Raw genomic sequence first — 22131 nt, 5'->3', positions numbered from 1 at the left:
TAAATTAAATCACATGACACTGAATACAAGAAAATACAGTTTTGCCACTACAGGAAAAATATTTCTTTTATCAAATATATAAAAAAAAATATTTTGTTCACACTGTGTTTTCAGGTGCAATTCTAAATTTTGTTAAATTCTTAACTATGATTTTTGCCTAAATAAACTTCACATTTGCTCTATAATACTTATTAAGGAACTATGTTTAGGTATTAGGCAGGATTAGGAATGTTGTACAGGATCATGCAGAATATTTACTTTATAAGTAATAATAAAGAGCCAATATCTTAATAATAAGGTAATAAGTCACCAGTTAATTGTGAAAATTGTTACCTAAATTGTTACCGATATTTAAAAATGATAATAAAAAATTAATTCATTAATTTTCCTTCACCTTAGTCTCTATTTCAGAGGTCACCACCGCTGAATGAACTGCCAACTATTCCAGCATATGTTTTAAGCAGCGGATGCCCTTTCAGCCGCAACCCAGTACTGGGAAACACCCATACACTTTCACATTCACACAAACACACTCATACACTATGGCCAATTTAGTTCATCCAATTCACCTTCAGCACGTCTTTGGACTGTGGATGAAACCGGAGCACCTGGAGGAAACCCACGTGAACACGGATAGAACATGCAAACTCCATACAGAAATACCAACTGACCCTGAGACTCGAACCAGCAACCTTCTTGCTGTGAGGCGACAGTCCTAACTAGTGGGCCACTGTGCCGCCATAAAAAAATAATGATAACATTTAAAAATACCTTGATATGAGGTTGAAATTCAAAAAAAAAAAAAAAGCTGCATTTGGGGGGAAATGTCACATTAACGTATTTATATTTTCTCTGATTCATATATTTTTACTTATCAGAGTTTCCCCAAAACTGCACATTCTACTGTATGCGTGCAGCAAATCTGTTGCTCTGCTCACTGAGATGTCAAAAGGTTCTAATGATATCCCGTTCAAATCCAATTGATATGCTGGATCATCCTGTTTTTGTGTCTATAGCCTCAGACAGGCTGATTTGCAGCATTTCCAGGCTGCTTCAGTCACGGTGCGCATCTCTTTTCATCATAGAGGCGATCAGAGCAGGCCCATGTGTCAGCACGTCTCCTCTGATCCACGCTTTCACCTCGAGTCGCGCTGACAACTCACTGCGCTTCACACGGCTGTTTATCCAGCCATAAGAGCCGTTTGCCCTCGCTGCTGGAGACCACACGCGTCCACAAATACTCCAAACCACAGTAAAGCAACAGAGAAAACACAACCATGTGTAGACACTTTTACATAAAACCCTTTTAAAAACACTGATTGCATTTCATCTTACTCTAGCTGAAGCTGATTTGAGTGCTGTCATCTTCAAGTCTTCATTTCCTCTGAAAGACAGCATTTCCCACGGTGCAGTTTAATGTCATTTTGGTGTATAACCCAGACTAGACATTTCTGCATCATAATTTATTAACTTGTACAATTTTACATTTGGAATGGCTGAACTTTCACTCTTGCCAGCTGCCTTATGTTAATCTGGGACATTTTAATACTTAATAAGACATTTATTCGTCATAATAACTTAAAGGGGGTATAAGATACTTAACTTCTGCATTTAAAGCCTTATTTAGTTTCTTTTTCGCCTCAGACGGCTGTTTAAGTTAGTATGCCGGGGAGGTTTCATCTGATTACGTTTGAGACGGGTCCTTTTTGTCAAAATGACAGTTTCTGCATAGAGCCTCCAACGTATGAAGTGGGAAGCTTAAAGTTCCCAACGTTCCGGTCATTCCCAGCATTCCCAAAGCTCTCAGCTCCTATAAAATAGCAGAGATCTATGAAGAGCATTTGTTTTATAAATAATGCCATGAAGGCTTAATTATGCTACAAATCTTATGGCAAAACCGGTCATGGGTACTAGCTAAAAAAACATCTCATGACTTATGTTTTGAAAATAGGTTATAAAAATGGGAAAAGATGGGGAAAATGTGCATTTTTCATTGTTATTAATGATGGAGAGTTACGTTTATGACATGTCCTCTGATGCCCTTGTAATGGCAATAAAAAGAGAACACAATAACAAAGTGTTTCACAGACTAAAGCTTATGCATAAATGTAAATTAAGCAAGAATAAACACAGTTTTAGTCCAGCTCATTAATTCATTTAGAGAAGAATCTATTACGAAAACAATATCTGATTGATCACAATTGACAACAAAAACGAAACAGAAGATTGCAACGGTAGATTTATATTTACAGAAACTGAAAGAAATCAAGTGACTGTCTTTATTTATGCACTATTTATTCATTGACTGTTTATTCATTGAATTCATTTATTGAAATTGTTCAAAAATAGATTTTTTCAAGAATTAAATTGACTAAGTGAGAGATTGAGTGAGCGAGCGAGTGACTGAATGATTGAATGAGTTATAAAGTGAACGAGTAAGAGACTGAGTGAGTGATTTAGGACTCTACACGGATTAAGATTCCGTGTGGGCCTAGTTATGGGTATGTTTTGAGCATAAAGTGCATTAGACCAATCAGTCTTATCTATAATTGCCTTTAAGAGTCAGTAACGTTGCGGCATGGTGCATTTGCTACTTACATGGCGGACTTCGTAAGTGGAAAAACTGAACACTTTACTAGCGAGAAAACAGTTAAACAGACCATCTGCGAGAGTATAAAGAATGAGCCTCTTTCATTCAGCCTCTTTACTTTCTCTTTACTTTTACGCTTCACTTTACTCCTCTACGCGCCAACAATACACCTTACCACCTTCTATTTTAGACCAGCACACCAATGAGTCCACAAAGTGGTGCAAATGGATTTGCTATTTAAACATCGAGGTGCAAAATGTAAAAATTATGGTTGCTGTGATCTGAAAATAGCAAAAAATCATGCCATACACGTCTTGTACCTTATTGCGCCGAGTGTATGATATGATCCTTTTTGATTGAGTAAGTGAGTGAGTAATTAAGTGACTAATTGAGAAAGTGATAGATTGAGTGAGGGACTGACTAAGTGTCATTTTTACTGAATTTTTATAGGTTTCATTACCAACTCAATACATTTTGGAGTCCTAAGCCATGCTTTTGTTTTGCTTTTTAGCAAAGTAAGTGACATAATAATATCATCTTGTGGAGGTTTAAAACAACGGTCCCACTAAGTGGCCTTAAATAGTATGTACTTACACTAAAATTTATAATTTGTTACTATGTGATTATTGTGTAAACACGTTTTAACATTGTACTTAAACTTTACATCTGTAATTAATTTCTCTAATTACATTTATAATTACACTTTTTTGTCCCTTACACCCTAACCCACCCTAAATCTACCCATACCACCAAACATTTCCCTAACCTTGCCCATTTCCCACCTCATTAGCTTCAGAAGTCTTATGCAATACATTATGAACACATCAAGTACGATCGATTTATATGTTGATGTAAGTACATAGTAGTAAAGGACACTTAATATAAAGTGGGAACAAAACAACTATTGCGATGTTATCATAGACAATAAATATCAGCCACCCCTACTTGACACCAACACTGACATGGTTCACTTCCCTAGATTCCCTCTACTCTATTCTCTAAAGCACAATCACAGAACCAAACTGTCAATTTCATGGGCAAGTGATCACTTCATGACAAACCTTTTAACCGACTGAGAAAATCCAGTGCTATAATGAGACACAAAATGTTACATCACTTACTTTTTTATGCCAAAAAGGAACAAAAAGCACCTCATTCTGCTCTGATTCTTTTTATCATCCCACTTTTTTTTTTGGCTCTCCGGCGCTCTTTTCAACTTCAAACGCATCTAAAACATTTGTCTCCAAATTCGGGATTCGGAGAAGAAATATAACGCAGTGTAATTTGGTTGAAAGCCCATGAAAATACTCTTGAGCCAGCAGCTCGATTTCTTTTAAAACTCCAGCGCTTTCTATGACTGTTTGTCTCTGTCAGCCACACGCATGAACACACACATGCATGCATGTACGCACTCACATCTCCAAATGCACACAAACACAGTCTCTACCCTAGAGGCCATCCCAGCTGGCATAGATGCAGGCACTAAAAGGTTCACGGTCCTGAAGTGCCCTCAGCGTCCACAAACGCTGATTTTTAGTGTGTGGTTGTAGCACATGTGGAAGAAACAACAGTGCCTTTCAGACAAAATATATTCCTTTGCTCTTTCTATTCATGCGTAGCTCCTTCAGGATGGTTAGTGCAATGATCCTAAATACAGTGTGCAATTAAAAAGCCGTTTCCAGAACATTTGACAGCGTGAACTGAGTCACTCACCATAGTTGTATTTGTATTTGTGGGTGCAAAACACACGCTGTCGATGCTGGGATACACGTTGGACCAGCCTTCCGTAGTGCAGTTCCTGCTAATGATCCCTAGAACAAACAGACATCGCTTCGTTAACAGGCAATTTATCACACTGATTAATGGCAATTTAGACTGACAAAAAGCATTGGTGAGTGTTTAGGTAGGTAGCGGTTTGCAACGCTGCACATCAGAGAAAGCTCAGAGATAACTAAACACAGAAATAAGCTAATTTACTAAATTATTCAGAAATAGAGTGAAGCTCAACAAAGCCTGTCAAGACATGTTTCATTAAAAGTCAAAAGAAAAACAATATCTTGCATGAAGAAAATTAGGTTCCCCTTCGGGGGGAACTCCAGCACTATAAGTGGATTTGATTGTAAAATCCACGCATTGGGAGGTTCGGTTCAGAAGCTACTCGTCTGAAAGAGTATTGAACGGGCCAATTAAGAATGAATTGGCAGCGCAAGCCTGCGCAGGTGAGCGGCATAAGCAATCAACTGAGTATATAAGCTCACCTGGCGCCAGCAGACGCTATCCTTTTCGCTTCAGAGCCTTTTCTGATCGAGCTTATGAGGGTTCCTCCTGCTGATCTACAGCCATTCGAGAGAACGATTTTCATCCCGGTCCAGAGCGAGTCCATGCAGCGGCAGACGGTCGAGCTGGGTATCTCCCTTGCCTGGCGTCCCTTTGGGTCCGGTCCTCCAAGAGCGGTGCGTATTGGTGCAAATCCTAAAAGAGCAACACAGTCGTGCAGCACGTCCTTTTCAGGATGGCGCTCCGACTGTGCGTTTCTGGTTGCGGGGGTTTCCTGGCTCCGGATGATGGACACGATCACTGCATTACATGTTTGGGGGTCCAGCATGTTAATGTGGTGCTCGGGGGCGGTTCATGTCGTCACTGCGATGCCATGACCGTTGCGCAGTTGAGATCGCGGTTAGCTTTCGTAAGAGAGCGAGCCACCCCAGTTGCCTCCTGTTCTGCAGCGGGCGCTCGGGCAGATCTGAGGGCTTCAGCGAAAGACAATCCGCCGCCCACGGGCTCGCGGACCTCTCGCTCCTCCAAGCGCTCCATCCAAGCTTCGGGTACTGAGAGTGATCCGTCTAATCAGATGGTAGCTCTCACGCTCGCTGACACCGGAGATCAGATGTCCTCCGCGGCATCGGAGGGCGGGCTTTCATTGTCCGACGATGATCCGCACCCGCTCGCCCCCTCTGGGCAAGCGAGCGCCGTCAAAACGGATCCTGAAGCGGACATGTTGGCCGTGCTTTCTCGGGCTGCTTCGGCCGTCGGGTTGGAGATGGTTTATCCCCCAGCCCCGCGGCCGGACCGACTAGATGGGTGTTACGTAGAGGATCAGAAGGCGAAGCCTTCGAAGCCTTTCGTCCCCTTCTTCCCGGAAGTGCACAGTAGGCTTACGCAGTCCTGGAGGGCACCTTTCTCTGCCCGCGCTGCGTCCGCCTCCGCCCTCACCACCCTGGATGGTGGAGCTGCCAGGGGGTATGAGGCGATCCCGCAGGTGGAGCGCGCCATTGCGGTCAATCTTTGTCCGCGTGGCGCCCCCGCTTTGCGTGGTCCGCCCCGTCTCCCGTCCAAAGCCTGTAAGTTTTCTGCCTCCCTCGGAGCTAGAGCTTACAAGGCTGCGGGCCAGGCAGCTTCCGCCTTGCATGCGATGGCCACCTACCAGCGCTACCAAGCGCAGGCGCTGGCTGAGCTGCACGAGGGTGGGTCTAACCCAGGCTTGTTACACGAGCTGCGTACGGCGACCGACTATGCTCTCCGGACCACTAAGTCCGCCGCCTGCGCACTGGGGAGGACGATGTCCACACTTGTGGTCCAGGAACGCCACCTCTGGCTAAACCTGGCAGATATGCGCGATGTCGACAAAGTTCGCTTTCTTGACGCGCCCATATCCCAGGCTGGCCTGTTCGGCGACACCGTCGGTGAATTCACCCAGGAGTTCAAGGCGGTGAGCGAGCAGTCGGATGCGATGGGCAGAGTCATCTATCGGCGGGGCCGTAAGCCCGCTCCATCCCCGGCCGAGCCATCCACCTCCGCTGTTCCTCGCCGAGGGCGCCCGCCAACGGCCGATGCCCCGCCCCCGCCTCCGCCTCCGGCGAAGCGATCGCGTCGAGCACGCCGAAAGCCGGTAGCCCCTCCTGCCCAGGGCGCCGCTAAGTCCGGTAAACGGACCGCGAAGCGTCCCTGAGACAGGCCATCCGGAGAAGAGGAGACTTGCTCTTTCCCCGCTGGAGGGCGGGGCCCAAAATCCAACGGTACTTTTCAGTGCCACCAAAGTTTCGATCAAAGAGCATTTTCTCCCTTCCCCGGATGTGACAGCTCAAGCCCCGCCAGTCTGGGACGCGCTGCCTCTCAGCTCGCAGGGCTTGCAAGCTCCGCCAGCGGCTCTCGGGCGCTGGGGGGACGGTCTCCCTTCTCCCAGCCCCCAAGCCCCCTCTCAGGAGTCAGGGTGCGGAGCCAGAGCGAAACGCTCTCCTCCAGCTCTTCTGTGGGACCCTCGCGCTCCCCGGATCAGCACACCCGCTCCTCGCTGCCCCTCCGCGGGTACGTCAACGATTGCTGCGATGACGTCATTAGCGAGGGCTCTGCCTGCTTGGTTAGCGCGGGCCAGCCCCTCGCGGTGGCTCATACGCACGATCAGACTCGGCTACGAACTACAGTTCTCCAAACGGCCTCCCAGGTTTACGGGCGTGTATTTCACCAGGGTCAATCCCCTGTCCGCCCCTGTCTTGCGAGAGGAGATTGCTGCCCTCCTGGCGAAGGGTGCAATCGAGCCGGTGCCTCCAGCCGAGATGGAGAGTGGGTTTTACAGCCCGTACTTCATCGTACCCAAAAAGAGCGGTGGGTCACGGCCAATCCTAGATCTGCGCGTTTTGAATCGCTGCCTTCACAAGCTGCCGTTCAGAATGCTTACGCAGAGGCGCATCCTCCGATGCGTTCGTCCTCAGGATTGGTTTGCAGCCATAGACCTGAAGGACGCGTATTTTCATGTCTCCATTCTTCCACGCCACCGTCAGTTTCTGCGGTTTGCGTTCGAAGGTCGAGCATGGCAGTACAAGGTCCTCCCCTTCGGGCTCTCTCTGTCTCCGCGGGTCTTCACCAAACTCGCGGAGGGTGCCCTAGCGCCTCTGCGGCTTGCGGGCATCCGCGTACTCAATTATCTCGACGACTGGCTGATTTTAGCCCACTCTCGGGAGCAATTGACTGCGCACAGAGACGAGGTGCTCCGGCATCTCCGCCTATTGGGGTTGCAGGTCAACTGGGAAAAGAGCAAACTCGCCCCGGTGCAGAGGATCTCTTTTCTCGGGATGGAGCTGGACTCGGTCACCATGGTAGCGCGCCTCTCCGGAGAGCGCGCTCGCCTGCTGCTGAACTGTCTGAGGGAGCTCGACAGCAAGTTAGTGGTCCCACTGAAATATTTTCAGAGGCTCCTGGGGCATATGGCTTCCGCTGCGGCCGTCACGCCGCTCGGATTGCTCCATATGAGACCACTTCAGCACTGGCTTCAAGATCGAGTTCCGAGACGCGCATGGCATGCGGGCACACACCGAGTCTCTGTTACTGCGCTGTGTCGCCGCACCCTCAGCCCCTGGAACGACCCCTCGTTCCTGCAGGCCGGTGTGCCTCTGGGACAGGCGTCCAGTCATGTTGTTGTTTCGACAGATGCTTCCAGCACAGGCTGGGGAGCCGTGTGTCGCGGGCATGCAGCTGCGGGCATGTGGGTAGGTGCCCAGCTGCATTGGCACATCAATCGCCTAGAGCTGTTGGCAGTGTTCCTTGCTCTCCGCCATTTTTCTCCGGTGCTGGGGCAGCAACACGTGCTGGTCAGGACGGACAGTACGGCGGCGGCGGCGTATATCAACCGCATGGGGGGTATGCGCTCTCGCCGCATGTCTCAGCTCGCCCGCCGTCTGCTCCTCTGGAGTCACCCGCGGCTGAAGTCGCTGCGCGCCATTCACATCCCAGGTATGCTCAACCGTGCAGCCGATGTGCTCTCACGGCAGCAGATTCACTCTGGAGAATGGAGACTCCACCCCGAGTCTGTCCAGCTGATATGGGCGGGATTCGGGGAGGCCCAGATCGATCTGTTTGCTTCCCCCGAGAACGCTCATTGCCAGTTGTTTTATTCCCTGACCGAGGGCTCTCTCGGCACGGATGCACTGGCCCACAGCTGGCCTCGGGGCATACGCAAGTATGCGTTTCCCCCAGTGAGCCTGATCGCGCAGTTAATGTGCAAGGTCAGGGAGGACGAGGAGCAGGTTTTGTTAGTTGCGCCCCTCTGGACCAACCGAACCTGGATATCAGAGCTCTCCCTCCTCGCGACGGCCCTCCCTTGGCAGATCCCTTGAGAGAGGACCTACTTTCTCAGGGACAAGGCACCGTCTGGCACCCTCGTCCCGATCTCTGGAACCTCCACGTGTGGTCCATAGACGCGAGGAAGACTTAGGTAACCTGCCGCCCGCGGTGGTTGATACCATCACTCAGGCTAGAGCCCCCTCCACGAGGCGCGCCTACGCCCTGAAGTGGAGTCTATTCACTGAGTGGTGTGTCTCTCGCAGAGAAGACCCCCGATCTTGCCAGATCAGTGTTGTGCTCTCTTTCCTTCAAGAGAAGCTGGACAGCAGGCTGTCGCCCTCCACTCTCAAGGTTTACGTTGCTGCCATCTCCGCTCACCATGACGCGGTGGCTGGCAGCACCGTGGGAAAGCATAACCTCATCATCCGGTTCCTCAGAGGCGCTAGGCGAATTAATCCAACTCGCCCCCCTCTCACGCCCTCTTGGGATCTCGCCCTCGTTCTTACGAGCCTGCGATTTGATCCCTTCGAGCCACTCGATACAGTATCTTTAAGATTTCTGTCCCTGAAGACAGCTCTGCTGGTCGCGTTGGCCTCCATTAAGAGGGTCGGGGACCTGGAGGCATTTTCGGTCAGTGACTCGTGCCTGGAATTCGGGCCGGGATTTTCTCACGTTATTCTGAGACCCCGCCCAGGTTATGTGCCCAAAGTTCCTACCACTCCTTTTAGAGATCAGGTAGTAACCCTGCAAGCGCTGCCCCCGGAGGAGGCAGACCCAGCCCTGTCATTACTTTGTCCAGTTCGCGCTCTGCGCATTTATGTGGACCGTACTCAGAACTTTAGATCTTCTGAGCAGCTCTTTGTCTGTTATGGCGGACGGCAGCAGGGAAGTGCCGTGTCTAAACAACGTTTATCCCACTGGATTGTGGAGGCCATTTCTTGTGCTTATTTGAGCAGAGGCCAGCCGCGCCCCCCAGGAGTGCATGCGCACTCCACTCGGAGCGTTGCATCCTCTTGGGCGTGTGCGCGTGGCGCCTCTTTAGCAGACATTTGTAGAGCTGCGGGCTGGGCAACACCCAACACATTTGCAAGATTTTATAATCTGCGAGTGGAGCCGGTTTCCTCAAGGGTGTTAGGTACCTTTGGTGATTGAGGAAACAACTCGGTAGGTGTTGTACACGCTTGCGGTGCCTTTTTTTTTTTTTTCCCTAACACGGAGAGATGTGCACCCTCCTGTCTGTCAGTAAAGTTCCCCATTCGGTGAGCCCTGCAGATTCCTCCGAGGCCCCCAGCACTGACTCAGCGGAGGAGTCACTTGCTGGCCCATTACGTAGTAGGTCTGCCCGGTGGTCAGCCCGCGTTTTGGGTATAGGTGCCTGCTATGACCGATCCCCGCTGGTGATCCCCATATGCTTTTCCGCCACGGTTAAGTTCCCCCCCTGGGCGGACCCGTGCTTTCCCTATCTGCTAACCACCTTCTTATGCGCACTCCCCCTTTCAGGGTTAGTCCATATGTAATTCCATTGTTCCCCCTATTGGGTGCGGATGGTCTCCGCAGCGTCCTCCCTACTGGGATGGCACGCTTCCCAACGTACTGTCGTGTATTCCTAGAATTATCTAGACGCTAGCGACTCCCAAAAAAGATACCTATTCCGTAAAACTTCTTTTGAAGTAGGATAAGTTAGGGCCAAGGGCACGTTGGAGGACCACGCCTCTCGTGATCTGGGTGCGTCACGCTTGCCTGACCGCTCTCTCATGGTGGGTGTTGGTAAGGTGCAGTCATTATGGCGCTTTCAATGGGCTCCCAATGCGTGGATTTTACAATCAAATCCACTTATAGTGCTGGAGTTCCCCCCGAAGGGGAACGTTCGAGGTTACTAAAGTAACCCTTCGTTCCCCGAGGAGGGGAACGGAAGCACTATACTCCGTCGCCATAATGACTGTCCCTTAGCTGTTAAAAGTCTCTTCAGCTTAAAAAGGATAGCGTCTGCTGGCGCCAGGTGAGCTTATATACTCAGTTGATTGCTTATGCCGCTCACCTGCGCAGGCTTGCGCTGCCAATTCATTCTTAATTGGCCCGTTCAATACTCTTTCAGACGAGTAGCTTCTGAACCGAACCACCCAATGCGTGGATTTTACAATCAAATCCACTTATAGTGCTTCCGTTCCCCTCCTCGGGGAACGAAGGGTTACTTTAGTAACCTCGAACGTTCATTTACTTTTACAGAAACATTTATTTTTGGAAGTTTTGCACAGAATTAATAAATAAAAACAAAATTGTCAAGGCATCAAAACCACTTTTTAAATCCTGGCTTTGAGAATTCTCTAGCACTTTACATTTACAGAGACTTAGACACAGGCTTTCTGATAGCGTTGCTGGCTTTAAAGCCACCTGCAAACCCTTTTTTTGTCAAATGTCAAGGATAAGGTGACACGGTGGCTCAGTGGTCAGCACTTTCACCTCACAGCAAGAAGGTCACTGGTTCGAGTCCCGACCGAGTCAGTTGGCATTTCTGTGTGGAGTTTGCATGTTTTCCCCATGATGGTGTGGGGTTCTTCCGGGTGCTCCAGTTTCCCCCACACCCCAAGAACATGCGCTTTAGGTTAATTGAATTAACTAAATTGGCCATAGTGTACAGTATGTGTGTGAATGAGTGTGTATGGATGTTTCCTACTACTGGGTGGAAGCTGGAGGAGCATCTGCTGTATAAAACATATGCTAAATAAGTTGGCGGTTTATTCCACTGTGGCGACCCCTGATGAATAAAGGGACTAATCCGAAGCAAAATAAATGACTGAATGTGAAGGATAATTTGTTGCAATTATTATTATACTCATTTACATACATACACTATGGCCCGTTTAGTTTATTCAATTCACCTATACCGCATGTCTTTGGATTGTGGGGGAAACAAGAACACCCGGAGGAAACCGATCGGCAGACCCGGCCGCCCGCTTCTTCCTCCTCCTCCTCCTCCTCCTCCTTCCCTAAACCCAAGCGACGATTTGCAAAAGCCGTCTAGAAAAAAAAAAAGCAAAAGCCCTCGTCTTTGATTTCGACTGCATTTTCGGATCCCGCCGCGTTCTCGCCCTTATTTTTCGGATTCTGTTTTTCATCTTACCTGATTTCTGAAACCGCTCTTCCCCGGACACGATCCCGGTCGTCCCCGCGGCCGGCTCCTCCTCCTCCTCCGGGCCTCCACTTCGCCGACGTAACGCTGCGAGCTAAGCGGACAAACTGGTTGCATTGGGAAAGCCCTCCACTCGGAGGCGAGCCGTCGGCCGGTGAGCGCAAAGTGGAGGAGCGGAGCGGCACCACACCGCCACGCAGCGTTCACTCAAAAAAAACTAAACGCGGACTAACGTACCTCTGGCCACGTAAATCGCGGTCTCCAGAAACGTCCGCGGGGCTATGTTTCCAGAATGAGCTTGGGTTGCAGATATGCCAACTGGCCCAGCAAGAACTCAAACCAGCAACCTTCTTGCCGTGAGGCAACAGTGCTTACCACAAAGCCACCATGTCCCCCACCTAATGCAATAATTATTAGCAAAACATGTTATGCATTTAAAGGGTTAATTCACCCAAAACTGTAAAATTCAGTTATTAATGACTCATGTTGTCCAAATCCCCCAAGACCATAGTCTTATTTTTGAAACACAAATTAAGATATTATACAGTAGATGAAATCTGAGTTCTCTAGCCCTTCAGGAACAGCAATGTTCACAAGATGTCCAAAAAAGGGACAAAAAACTTTCCATGTGACTTTACTGGTTTAACCAACCCAGGCTCATTCTAAAAATATACCGCGATATAGATTTCTGGAGAAATCAGAAATGAACATTTTTAAAAACACCAATTGACCCGCTCACCCACTTCTCTAAACCCAACCAACAGTTTTCAAAAGCAATCCTGAAAAAGAAAAACCCTTGTTTTCAGATTTTACCACAATCTTACATAATATTTACTTGTTTATTTTATTTTTTGGCTTCTATTTTTGTCTTACCCGCTTTCTGTAACTGTTCCTCAGTAGACTCGAATCTAGTCATCATGATCAACTCCTCTCTGAGTCTTAAGTCCGCCAATATACATTGCGAGCTAACTGGACAACTTTAGGAAAGCCATGCATATGAAAATAAACGGTCAGCTGGTAAGCACAAAAAAAGAACGGCATCATACCACCCCATAGCATTAATTTTGAAGATGAAATGCAACCATATGTACTTCTGGCTACATAATTCGCGATCTCAAGAAATACATATAGGGCTACGTTTTCAGAATGAGCCAATGTTGGGTTCAAATGTAATCATACAAAGCTCCAACAACACTTTTGTGCATCCAAAAAAAACTCTAAATATGACTTTAATGGCCTATATTTTCCCGTTTACTATGGGCAATACAACATGCTGCCAAAAGAGTCAAAAAATGCAACATGCAAGCATCGTATTGCCTATAGTGACCTCACACAATGACCTTATGTGGAAGACACAGACAAACAAAATCTTCTTTGAGCATTGAATGAATACAGTTTAACCTCTCAAGTCACAGGGAAGGTTTTGACAGTAGCCCCTTTCACACAGTGATACCGGAAAATATCCGGAAAATTTACGGAACGACTTTACCGGTATGTTCAAAAAAGCGCTGTTCACACAGGCGAGGACGTTACGGAAATTTTCCGGAAAAGAGCATTCACACATCCATTCCAAAATACCGGTAAATTCTGACATCATTCACCACAAATGAGCTTTAAACGGCTGCGCTTGTATTTGTAAACATTTGACTAAATTACAAACTCTTTTGATGATCAATATTGTAAACAACTTTCACAGGATCATATTCGCATGTCGAGGTGTTCATAATTTGTGTGTGTGCTGGCGCTCACAGGCTGTTTCATGGGCACACGCAAAGCTTGAAGGTAAACAAACAACGGCTTATTATAAGCATCTTATCGATGATTATTTGCACAGTTGTCATTAAGGAGAACATATAAACGTTATCTGACTAACTTCTAGCAGCTAAATGTGTCTGGAAAAATATTCAAAGGCTTTTATTCTCACAAACCGCGCGGACGTAAATGCGTCTGACTGTTGTGATTGGCTAAAGCAGAAGTCTTACGTCAGACGTGCACGCGCTTATTCCGGAAATATTCCTTCTGCGTTCACACAGCGCAGCATTCCGGCAAATTGCCGGTAATGTTACAACTTCTCTTTCCGGAAAATAGCCAGAACGAATTTACCGGTATTTTCAAAAAGGACCTGTTCACACATACAACCTTTCCGGAAAATTGCCGGTAATTTTCCGGAAAGGTCTGTATGTGTGAAAGGGGCTAGTGTTTTTCTTTCATTTTCTGGACTTTGATTGTCTCGGCATAATTGCTCTCTATGGAGGATAAGAGAGCTCTCTGATTTCATCTAAAAATATCTTAATATCTTAATTAAAGGTCTTCATTTCCTTTTTGAGATGAACTAATCATGTTAGGCTTAGGCAAACTATGATTCCTTACATTTTTAGTTTTGATTATAGTGAATGTGTTTTTATTCTGCCTTTAGATACAGTTTCCTTTGCTTTTCTATCTACATATGCAGCGTTCACTCATTACACTTGTAAATCCATATGGACTCAGTGATAATGGAGAAGTTTGGTACATCACTGATGCATTCAGTCAAGCCTGAGAGGCAGAGGCTGAGTGTGAAGTAGGAATACAGTATATTTATGCTTCATGCACTAAAGTATCTGTATGTAGGCTTGTTAATACTCTCGGTAACGAAAACAGCCTCCTACACGCTGAACCGCATCAATCAGCACCATTACACCTGGAGAAGAGCAGCTGGCAGGATAACAAAGTGAACACGAACACATTCACACATCAACCCAACATCAGAGAACACCCGACAGACCCCTGAAGAAGACACGGAGTAGGCTGAAAGAGATTTTCACAAGCAATATTTCAAAAGATTTCTGGACAGAGTGAAAACAGAAGATAATACGTGATCCAATGCTTTATATGTTCTGAAAAAAGTTGCAAGTACATTATTTAAGTAGGTTTTACTGTAAAATTTCCTTTTTTGTTTTGTACTTTAAAATGGGGTGGCCGGGAAAAATTAAGATCTTTGTTTATCTTCGGAAAACAAATTAAGATATTTTAGATGAAATCCAAGAGCTCTCTCATCCTCCTGAGACGATCGAAATCCAGAAAATGATAGAAAAACATTGTCAAAATCTTCCATTTGACTTGAGTGGTTTAACTATAATCGTACAATGCTCCTTTTGTTTGTCTATGTCCTTCACATAAGGTCATTGTTTGAGGCTACTATAGGCAATACAATGCTTGCATGTTGCACTTTTTTGACTCTTTTGGCAATATGTTGTATTGCCCATAGTAAACATGCTCCCTAACCTGATGTGGAAGGGAAGCTATAGGCAAACAAAGTCACATTAAAGAGGTTTTTTGGATGCACAAAACTTGTTCTTGGAGCTTTGATTGATTACAGTTTAACTAGTAAAGTCATACGGAAAGCTTTAGTCCCCTTCTTGTGAACATTGCTGTCCCTGGAGAACGCTAGAGAACTCTCGGATTTCATCAACTGTATAATATCTTAATTTGTGTTCCAAATATAAACTAAGGTCTTGAGGGATTGGGACAATATGAGTCATTAATAACTGATTTTTTCATTTTTGGGTGAACGAACCCTTTAAATGCATGAATGTTTTGCCAATAATTATTGCATTAGGTGGGCGACATGGTGGCTCAGTGGTTAGCGCTGTCGCCTCACAGCAAAAAGGTCACTGGTTTGAGTCCCGGCTGAACCAGTTGGCATTTTTGTGTGCATGTTCTCCCCATGTTCGCGTGGGTTTCTTCCAGGTGTCCCCCACAGTCCAAACACATACACAATAGGTGAACTGAATAAACTAAATTGGTCGTAGTGTATGAGTGTGTGTGAGTGCGCAGAGTGTATGGGTGTTTCCCAGTACTGGCTTGCTGATGGAAGATCATCCGCTGCGTAAAACATATGCTGGAATAGTTGGCGGTTCATTACGCTGTGGCGATCTCTGATATGTAAGGGACTGAGCCAAAGGAAATTAAATATTTTAAAAATAAAAGTCTAATCCACACTGTAATAAATTTACTGTAAAATTGGCAGTAATACTGCAAAATATACAGCATTTTTTACAGTACAATGTGTTACTTTGCTGTTAAAATTGATTTGAAATGTAATGATTTCTGAATGAAAGTTGTTTTTCTTTTCTTTTGACTTTTGAAAAAAGTATTTTTTGTCAATGCATCTCAGTTGAAAACATAAAAAACATTCCATTAACATTATTAAACTTTGCTTTATGACATATATATATATATAATTTTATTCATTTATTTTTTAAATTAGGAAGAAATATTTTCAGTTTGTATTTTTGTTTTGTGCTTTAAAAATGTCTTAGAATAGTTTAACATTAAAAAAAACAATCAAAAATAAACAAACTTTTAACAATAAATAAGAAATCCAACACATGAAAAAAAACTTGAAAATAGGTTTTTATGACAATCTATTAATCTCCCAGATTAATAAAGGGACTAAACCGAAGGAAAATGAATAAATGTTTTCCTTGTTCTGTGGTTTTAAAATGTCTAAAAAAAAACAGGAAAAGTTTGGTCTTGGCTTTAATGCAAATTTAATGGATCAAAATTAAACATAACTTTTCCTTCAATAAATCATAAATCCAACACACAAATCATAGGAAAATAGGTTTCCATAACAATCCATCTTTTTGTATAATATGTCTCTATTTGGTTTAACAATAAATCAAACTCCAATATCCAAAACTTACCCCAGAACGATCCATCTTTTTTAATTTGGATGCGATTATTTTGTACTTACTCAATAGTCAATATTTAAACTAAACCAAAAATCCAAACACATGATGAAAAATATACGCTGATCCATCTTTGTAATTAGCTATTTTTAGTTCCATCCTTTGTTTTAATTGTCTTTTTTGTTTTAAAATTCATACAAATATTTAAACAGCTTTTCCACAAAAAAGTGCCAAACTGATCTCAGCGTTGATGTGAATTTAATGGATTAAAATAAAGCAATGATTATTTTCCGCCTCACTTCAAAATTCCAACAAAGACTTTTGCACCGACCTGCATACGACAACTCAGCTAGCCAGCACTCTATATTTACTAACAGGTAAATACTAAGAGCTTTCTGTGACATGAGTGTTTATTTTAAGACTAAGAGAAAAGCAGAATGAATATTTAAAGGCATTTCATGGGGGCCGAATATGCAGGAGAGCACAACTACATCACCGTAGAGCACTTTTGCGTGCGCAGTAGAGAATGTAAACTTTCCTGACATGTATCAACAAGGAGATTTATTTTTGTCTGCGTCCAGCCGTGAAACAAATCCCCCCAAAAATACAAAGCCGCACAAATCCAGATCTAAACCTACACATGTGCCTTTAAACAAACACACACATGAGCTCAAAACAAAAGAGTCTGTCTGTACAAACACACAGATCCAGGGTTTATAAAGGTGCTAACTTGAAAACCTAGACCACCTTATTTCTTCTATTCACAGCGATCTGCTAATTTGCGTCATCATGCGAGCTCTTATCTTGAATTGAAATTGTCAGAACGGTAATCAAACATGCATTTGTCCAGGAGCATATAAGTGCTTTGCGGGAACACAAAGCAAGACTGCTTCACTGCTCAGAAACTGCCATTCAGGCACACAAAAGCAAAGGAGCAGAGCTTTGTGCTGCACAAGCCTGACAGAAAGTGCTCTGCGCTCCACGCATGGCCATCAGTCCAAAACCCTCACGTCTCGCATCACATTAGAAACAAAGACAGAGAGACAGTGACATGTGGAGTCATTTTATACACCCTGCAGCAGGCTACTGTAGAGGAGACAGGTGTACTGCTGTAATGTTTTACTTTATTACTGCTGAATTTGACTAATACCAAAAATTATACCTACATACAGTACAATACATTTCCAATCATTTAATCTCTCAGCATAAATGAATACACCCATTTTAATAATGAATTATTTTACCTATTTCTCTGTGTATAGGTATTATACACTCACTTTATTAGGTACACCTGTCCAACTGCTTGTTAACACAACTTTTTATTCAGCCAATCACATGGCAGCAACCCAATGCATTTAGGAATATACACATGGTCAAGACGATCTGCTGTAGTTCAAACTGAGCATCAGAATAAGGAAGAAAAGTGATTTAAGTGACTTTAAACATGGCATGGTTAGTGCCAGATGCGCTTGTCTGAGTATTTCAGAAACTGCTGATCTACTGGGATTTTCATGCACAACCATCTCTAGGGTTTACAGAGAATGGTCCGAAAAAGAGAAAATATCCAGTGAGCGGCAGTTCTGTGGGTGCAAATGCCTTGTTGATGCCAGAGGTCCGAGGAGAATGGCCAGACTGGTTTAAGCTGATATAAAGGCAACAGAAACTCAAATAATCACTCATTACAACTGAGGTATGCAGAAGAGCATCTCTGAACGCACAACATGTCCAACACCGGGTGCCATTCCTGTCAGCTAAGAACAAGAAACTGAGGCTACAGTTCACGCAGGCTCACTAAAATTAGAAGATTGAAAAACGTTGCCTGGACTGATAAGCCTCGATTTCTGCTGTGACATTCGAATGGAGGGTCTGAATTTACATGGATCCATCCTGCCTTGTATCAACAGTTCAGGCCTCTGGTGGTGGTGTAATGCTGTGGGGAATATTTCCTTGGCACACTTTGGACTCATTAGTACTAATTGAGCATTGTGTCAACGCCACATCCTACCTGAGTATTGTTGCTAACCATGTTCATCCCTTTATAACCACAGTGTACCCATACAATGAGTTCACTATACTCAAATGGCCTCCACATTCACCAGACCTCAATCCAGTAGAGAACCTTTGGGATGTGGTGGAATGGGAGATTCACGCCATGGATATGCAGCAACAGCCTGATGCTATCATGTCAATATGGACCAAAGTCTTTCAGGAATATTTCCAGAACCTTGTTGAATCTCTGCCATGAAAGATTAAAGCAGTTCTGAAGGCAAAAGGGGGTCCAACCCGGTACTAGTAAGGTGTACCTTATAAAGTGGCCATGTTGTGATGCATTTGAACAAAACAGATTTAATAAACAGATATATTTATTAAAATAATATTTAGGTCACCAAACATATTTAGAAATAGAATGATAATACATTTAAGTAATGCAAAATATTGCACAAAAAAAAGACAAGTTTTAACAAAATTGTATATATTTATACCAATGATTCTTCCTCTAACATTCACATTTTGGCTATGATTTTTTAGGTCATTATTGTAAGTTAGATTTGTTAGATTAGCTCCACATTTGGCTTCAGTACTGACCAATCTAATGTATTCAAAATATAATATTGTAAAGCATCCTATAGATAATATTAATGTAAATTAGAGATTTGTGAGGGGTATACTCATATATGCTGAGCACTGTATGCAACAGTAAATGTGTTAACAGTATTTTTCACTGCAAATTCCTTTACATTTAGAAATATTTTAATCTTTTAAAGAATTTTTTATTAATTACAATTAAATTAATACATTAAATAAAAATATTTTTCTGAAGGACTTTTCGATAGTATTTACACGCATAGAGTAGACACATACATTTATTTTTAGGATAAATATTATAGTTTAATATATAAAATAATAAAACATATTTATTTGCAAATTATTGAAAAGTTTAATACAAAAATTAATTCATTTATTAATAAAGACAAAAAAGTATATATATATATATATATATATATATATATATATATATATATATATATATATATATATATATATATATATATATATATATATATATATATATAATATAAGTAAATATAATATAAATTATATATAAATTATACTATATACATAAATTATGTATATATTAAATATAATATAAATAACATTTTTGAATAAATGTTTTAGTTTTTTGTCTTTTATTAGATAGGCAGTGCACACTGGGCTTAAATGTAAAAAATTATTTGATATAAATGTATTTGTGTATCATTAATATTTCATAATAAACATTGCTGCAAAGCTAATTGTTCATTCATTCATTTTCCTTTGGCTTAGTCCCTTATTTATTAAAGGGTCGCCACAGCAGAATAAACCATCCAAAGCTAATTGTATTTAATTATAATATTATTATTATTGAATAACACTATTGAAAAAAATCCCTCTAGTCAAAAATAAGTTTTACATTAACTAATAAAGAGCACAGTCTTTAAATGTCATGAAAAATGTAATAAATAAACATTAAATAATCATTTTTTTCACACTTTCCTCGATCCCCCCGTGATGTAACAGACAGATGCTAGCTCATCTGAAAAAAAAAGGAGAGCAGAACCATTCACTGCCCACACAGCCCTGCATTACCTGAATCAACCTGATATCCAGCTATATATACATGCATCTATCTGTTCTGCCCCTTATAACCCATTAACCTCTGTCAAACGACTGGCAACACATCCCTCCAAACAGGCAGCAAGCAGAAAAAGTGCAAATGCATCACTTTTTCCCCCCAATCTACTTTACAGAGCAAAAAAAATCATAATAATTCCTGGGCTAACAACTAATGGAGCATAAATGATGCTGCGGCTGATGATGACAGTGATTCATCTATGAAAAGTTCAGCCTTACATTAAGAAAGCTTGATTGGAAATGATCATCGAGCGCTCTAAAACCACAGGTCAGCATGTGTTGCCCAGATGTTCCCAGCTAATTTGGCTTCTTAAACTGAGTGGATTTCCAGCGGCACCATGTGTTCATGAGTTCCTGCTTGACCTCTCTGTGCCAGCAGGTTAGAAAGCACACAAGGGCTGAAAATAGACTGATCGGGGGGAAGCGAGGGCTGCATGTAGTCCCACACTCTGGAGCTTGACAGACAACTTCTCTCTGTAGGGAAGAAAGAGTGTGCTGGTTCTGTGCCCTCGGCTCGGGGTCCACGGGTCAGTGAGCATGTCCGTGCAGAAGGGGAAAGACATGATTCACTCACTCCAGCCTTCAGTTTACTCCCTTACTCATTAATTTACTCACACTCGCACACATGCATGCTCGCAATGCAAGAACCCTACTCTTTCGCAAGAAACCACAGCCTTTAAGTACACTGCAAACAGCCTTCAAGTACCCCCCCCAACAATACTCAAAAATTGTGTTTTTTTCAGTTTATTTTAAATAAGTAGTTCAAACAAACAGCAAATATCATGTTTTGAGTATAGAAAAAAACAGCCTATTGTTAATATGTTAGCATTATCAGAGTTTGTTCACCTCAGAGTCGAAGTAATCATTAACTGTTAACAATGAAGGCTTTGAAATGGAGTTTTACAGCTTAAAGGGATACTTCACCCAAAAATGAAAGTGTCATTTGCTCACCCCCCAGGCCATGATAATTTAATTTCAGCCTAAAATCTTCAGGTATATCTAGAACAGAGTTGGGTGTAACGTATTTCACAGTAATGCCAGTAATGCATTACTTTAATCTAATAACATTTTTGGGTAAAGCAGTAATGTAACGGAATACATTTAAATTTAATATATCGTTCGTTTTAAAGACGAAATGCAGCCATACGTACTTCTGGCTACATAATTTGCGATCTCCAGAAATGAACATCGGGCTACGTTTTCAGAATGAGCCTATATTGGCAGATTCTGAACGGATGAATGAAGGTTTGCAAATGTAAAAGCAAAATTACCATCTCTGGTGAACAAATTTTTGAGGGCAGCAGGACAGTTATTGACGACCACCTTTCCAACATCAGCATGGTGCCAGCAAGAAAAATTGTCCCACATCCCTCTGCAACCTGAAACAGAGAACAAAACAACAGTTTAAAACATCAAGATCTCAAAATATGCTTTAAAAAACATTGCAGCCACTGCACATGAGAAACCTGACACATGTTTGACAGGAATCAGAGAAAACGCTGAGCTCAAGATAAGATCCGCACTCATTTACCAATGTTTTAGGTGATGAGTGCAACTAAACAGGTTTTTGCTTTTAACTTAAAACCCCAAACAGTGCATAAATCACACCTCCAGATTGACTTTGATTTAACATTAAAGGTACCACAGTACAACCAAAAAACTCAAAAAAGGGGAAAGTCACTGCGTCTCTTGAGACCTGCCCACAGGGACGAGTTGCATTCCGGCATCTATGGTCAGATAAGTGTTTTGTGAAGGTCTGGACATAAATAGAAAGAGGTTTGACAATGAAATCACATCACCATTCATCATCGTCATCTACAACTTCATACACTCTCATAAACACTGCAAATAGAAAATTACAGCAATGAGGGCACTTAGTTCTTTATTTGTATGAAAGGGACAGCTCATCCAAAAAGCAGACTTTCAGGCCAAACAGTTTTCAGAACAAAAGGTTTTTTAAGGTTGAGCCTATTGAGCTGAAACAGTGATGTTTAATTAGTGCTTTTCCA

General features: G+C 43.3%; 1 protein-coding gene and 1 long non-coding RNA gene across 4 annotated transcripts in view; one reads left to right on the top strand and one right to left on the bottom strand.

Annotated features, from left to right (window-relative positions):
• LOC147838063 (uncharacterized) overlaps positions 1–22131 on the top strand; it is a 55271-nt gene that overhangs the window by 5819 nt on the left and 27321 nt on the right. The window lies entirely within an intron of this gene.
• The window catches only part of vipr2 (vasoactive intestinal peptide receptor 2), a 75240-nt gene that overhangs the window by 30422 nt on the left and 22687 nt on the right, over positions 1–22131 (bottom strand). For 2 of the 3 annotated variants that reach the window (XR_015524613.1, NM_131779.1), the window contains 2 exon segments: positions 21394–21501; positions 4304–4401 (listed from right to left, as the gene is read on the bottom strand). Coding sequence is in view for 2 of the 3 variants with exons in the window: in NM_131779.1 (NP_571854.1) it covers positions 4304–4401; positions 21394–21501 (206 nt within the window). In the remaining variant the exon portion in view is untranslated. 3 annotated transcript variants of the gene reach the window in all.

Source organism: Danio rerio, chromosome 24 (genome assembly GCF_052040795.2).
Source record: "Danio rerio strain M-AB ecotype USA chromosome 24, GRCz13ab, whole genome shotgun sequence".
Classification (NCBI taxonomy): Eukaryota; Metazoa; Chordata; class Actinopteri; order Cypriniformes; family Danionidae; genus Danio; species Danio rerio.
The sequence above is the reverse complement of the archived record's forward strand: the minus strand, read 5'-3'. Positions and strand labels throughout refer to the sequence as shown.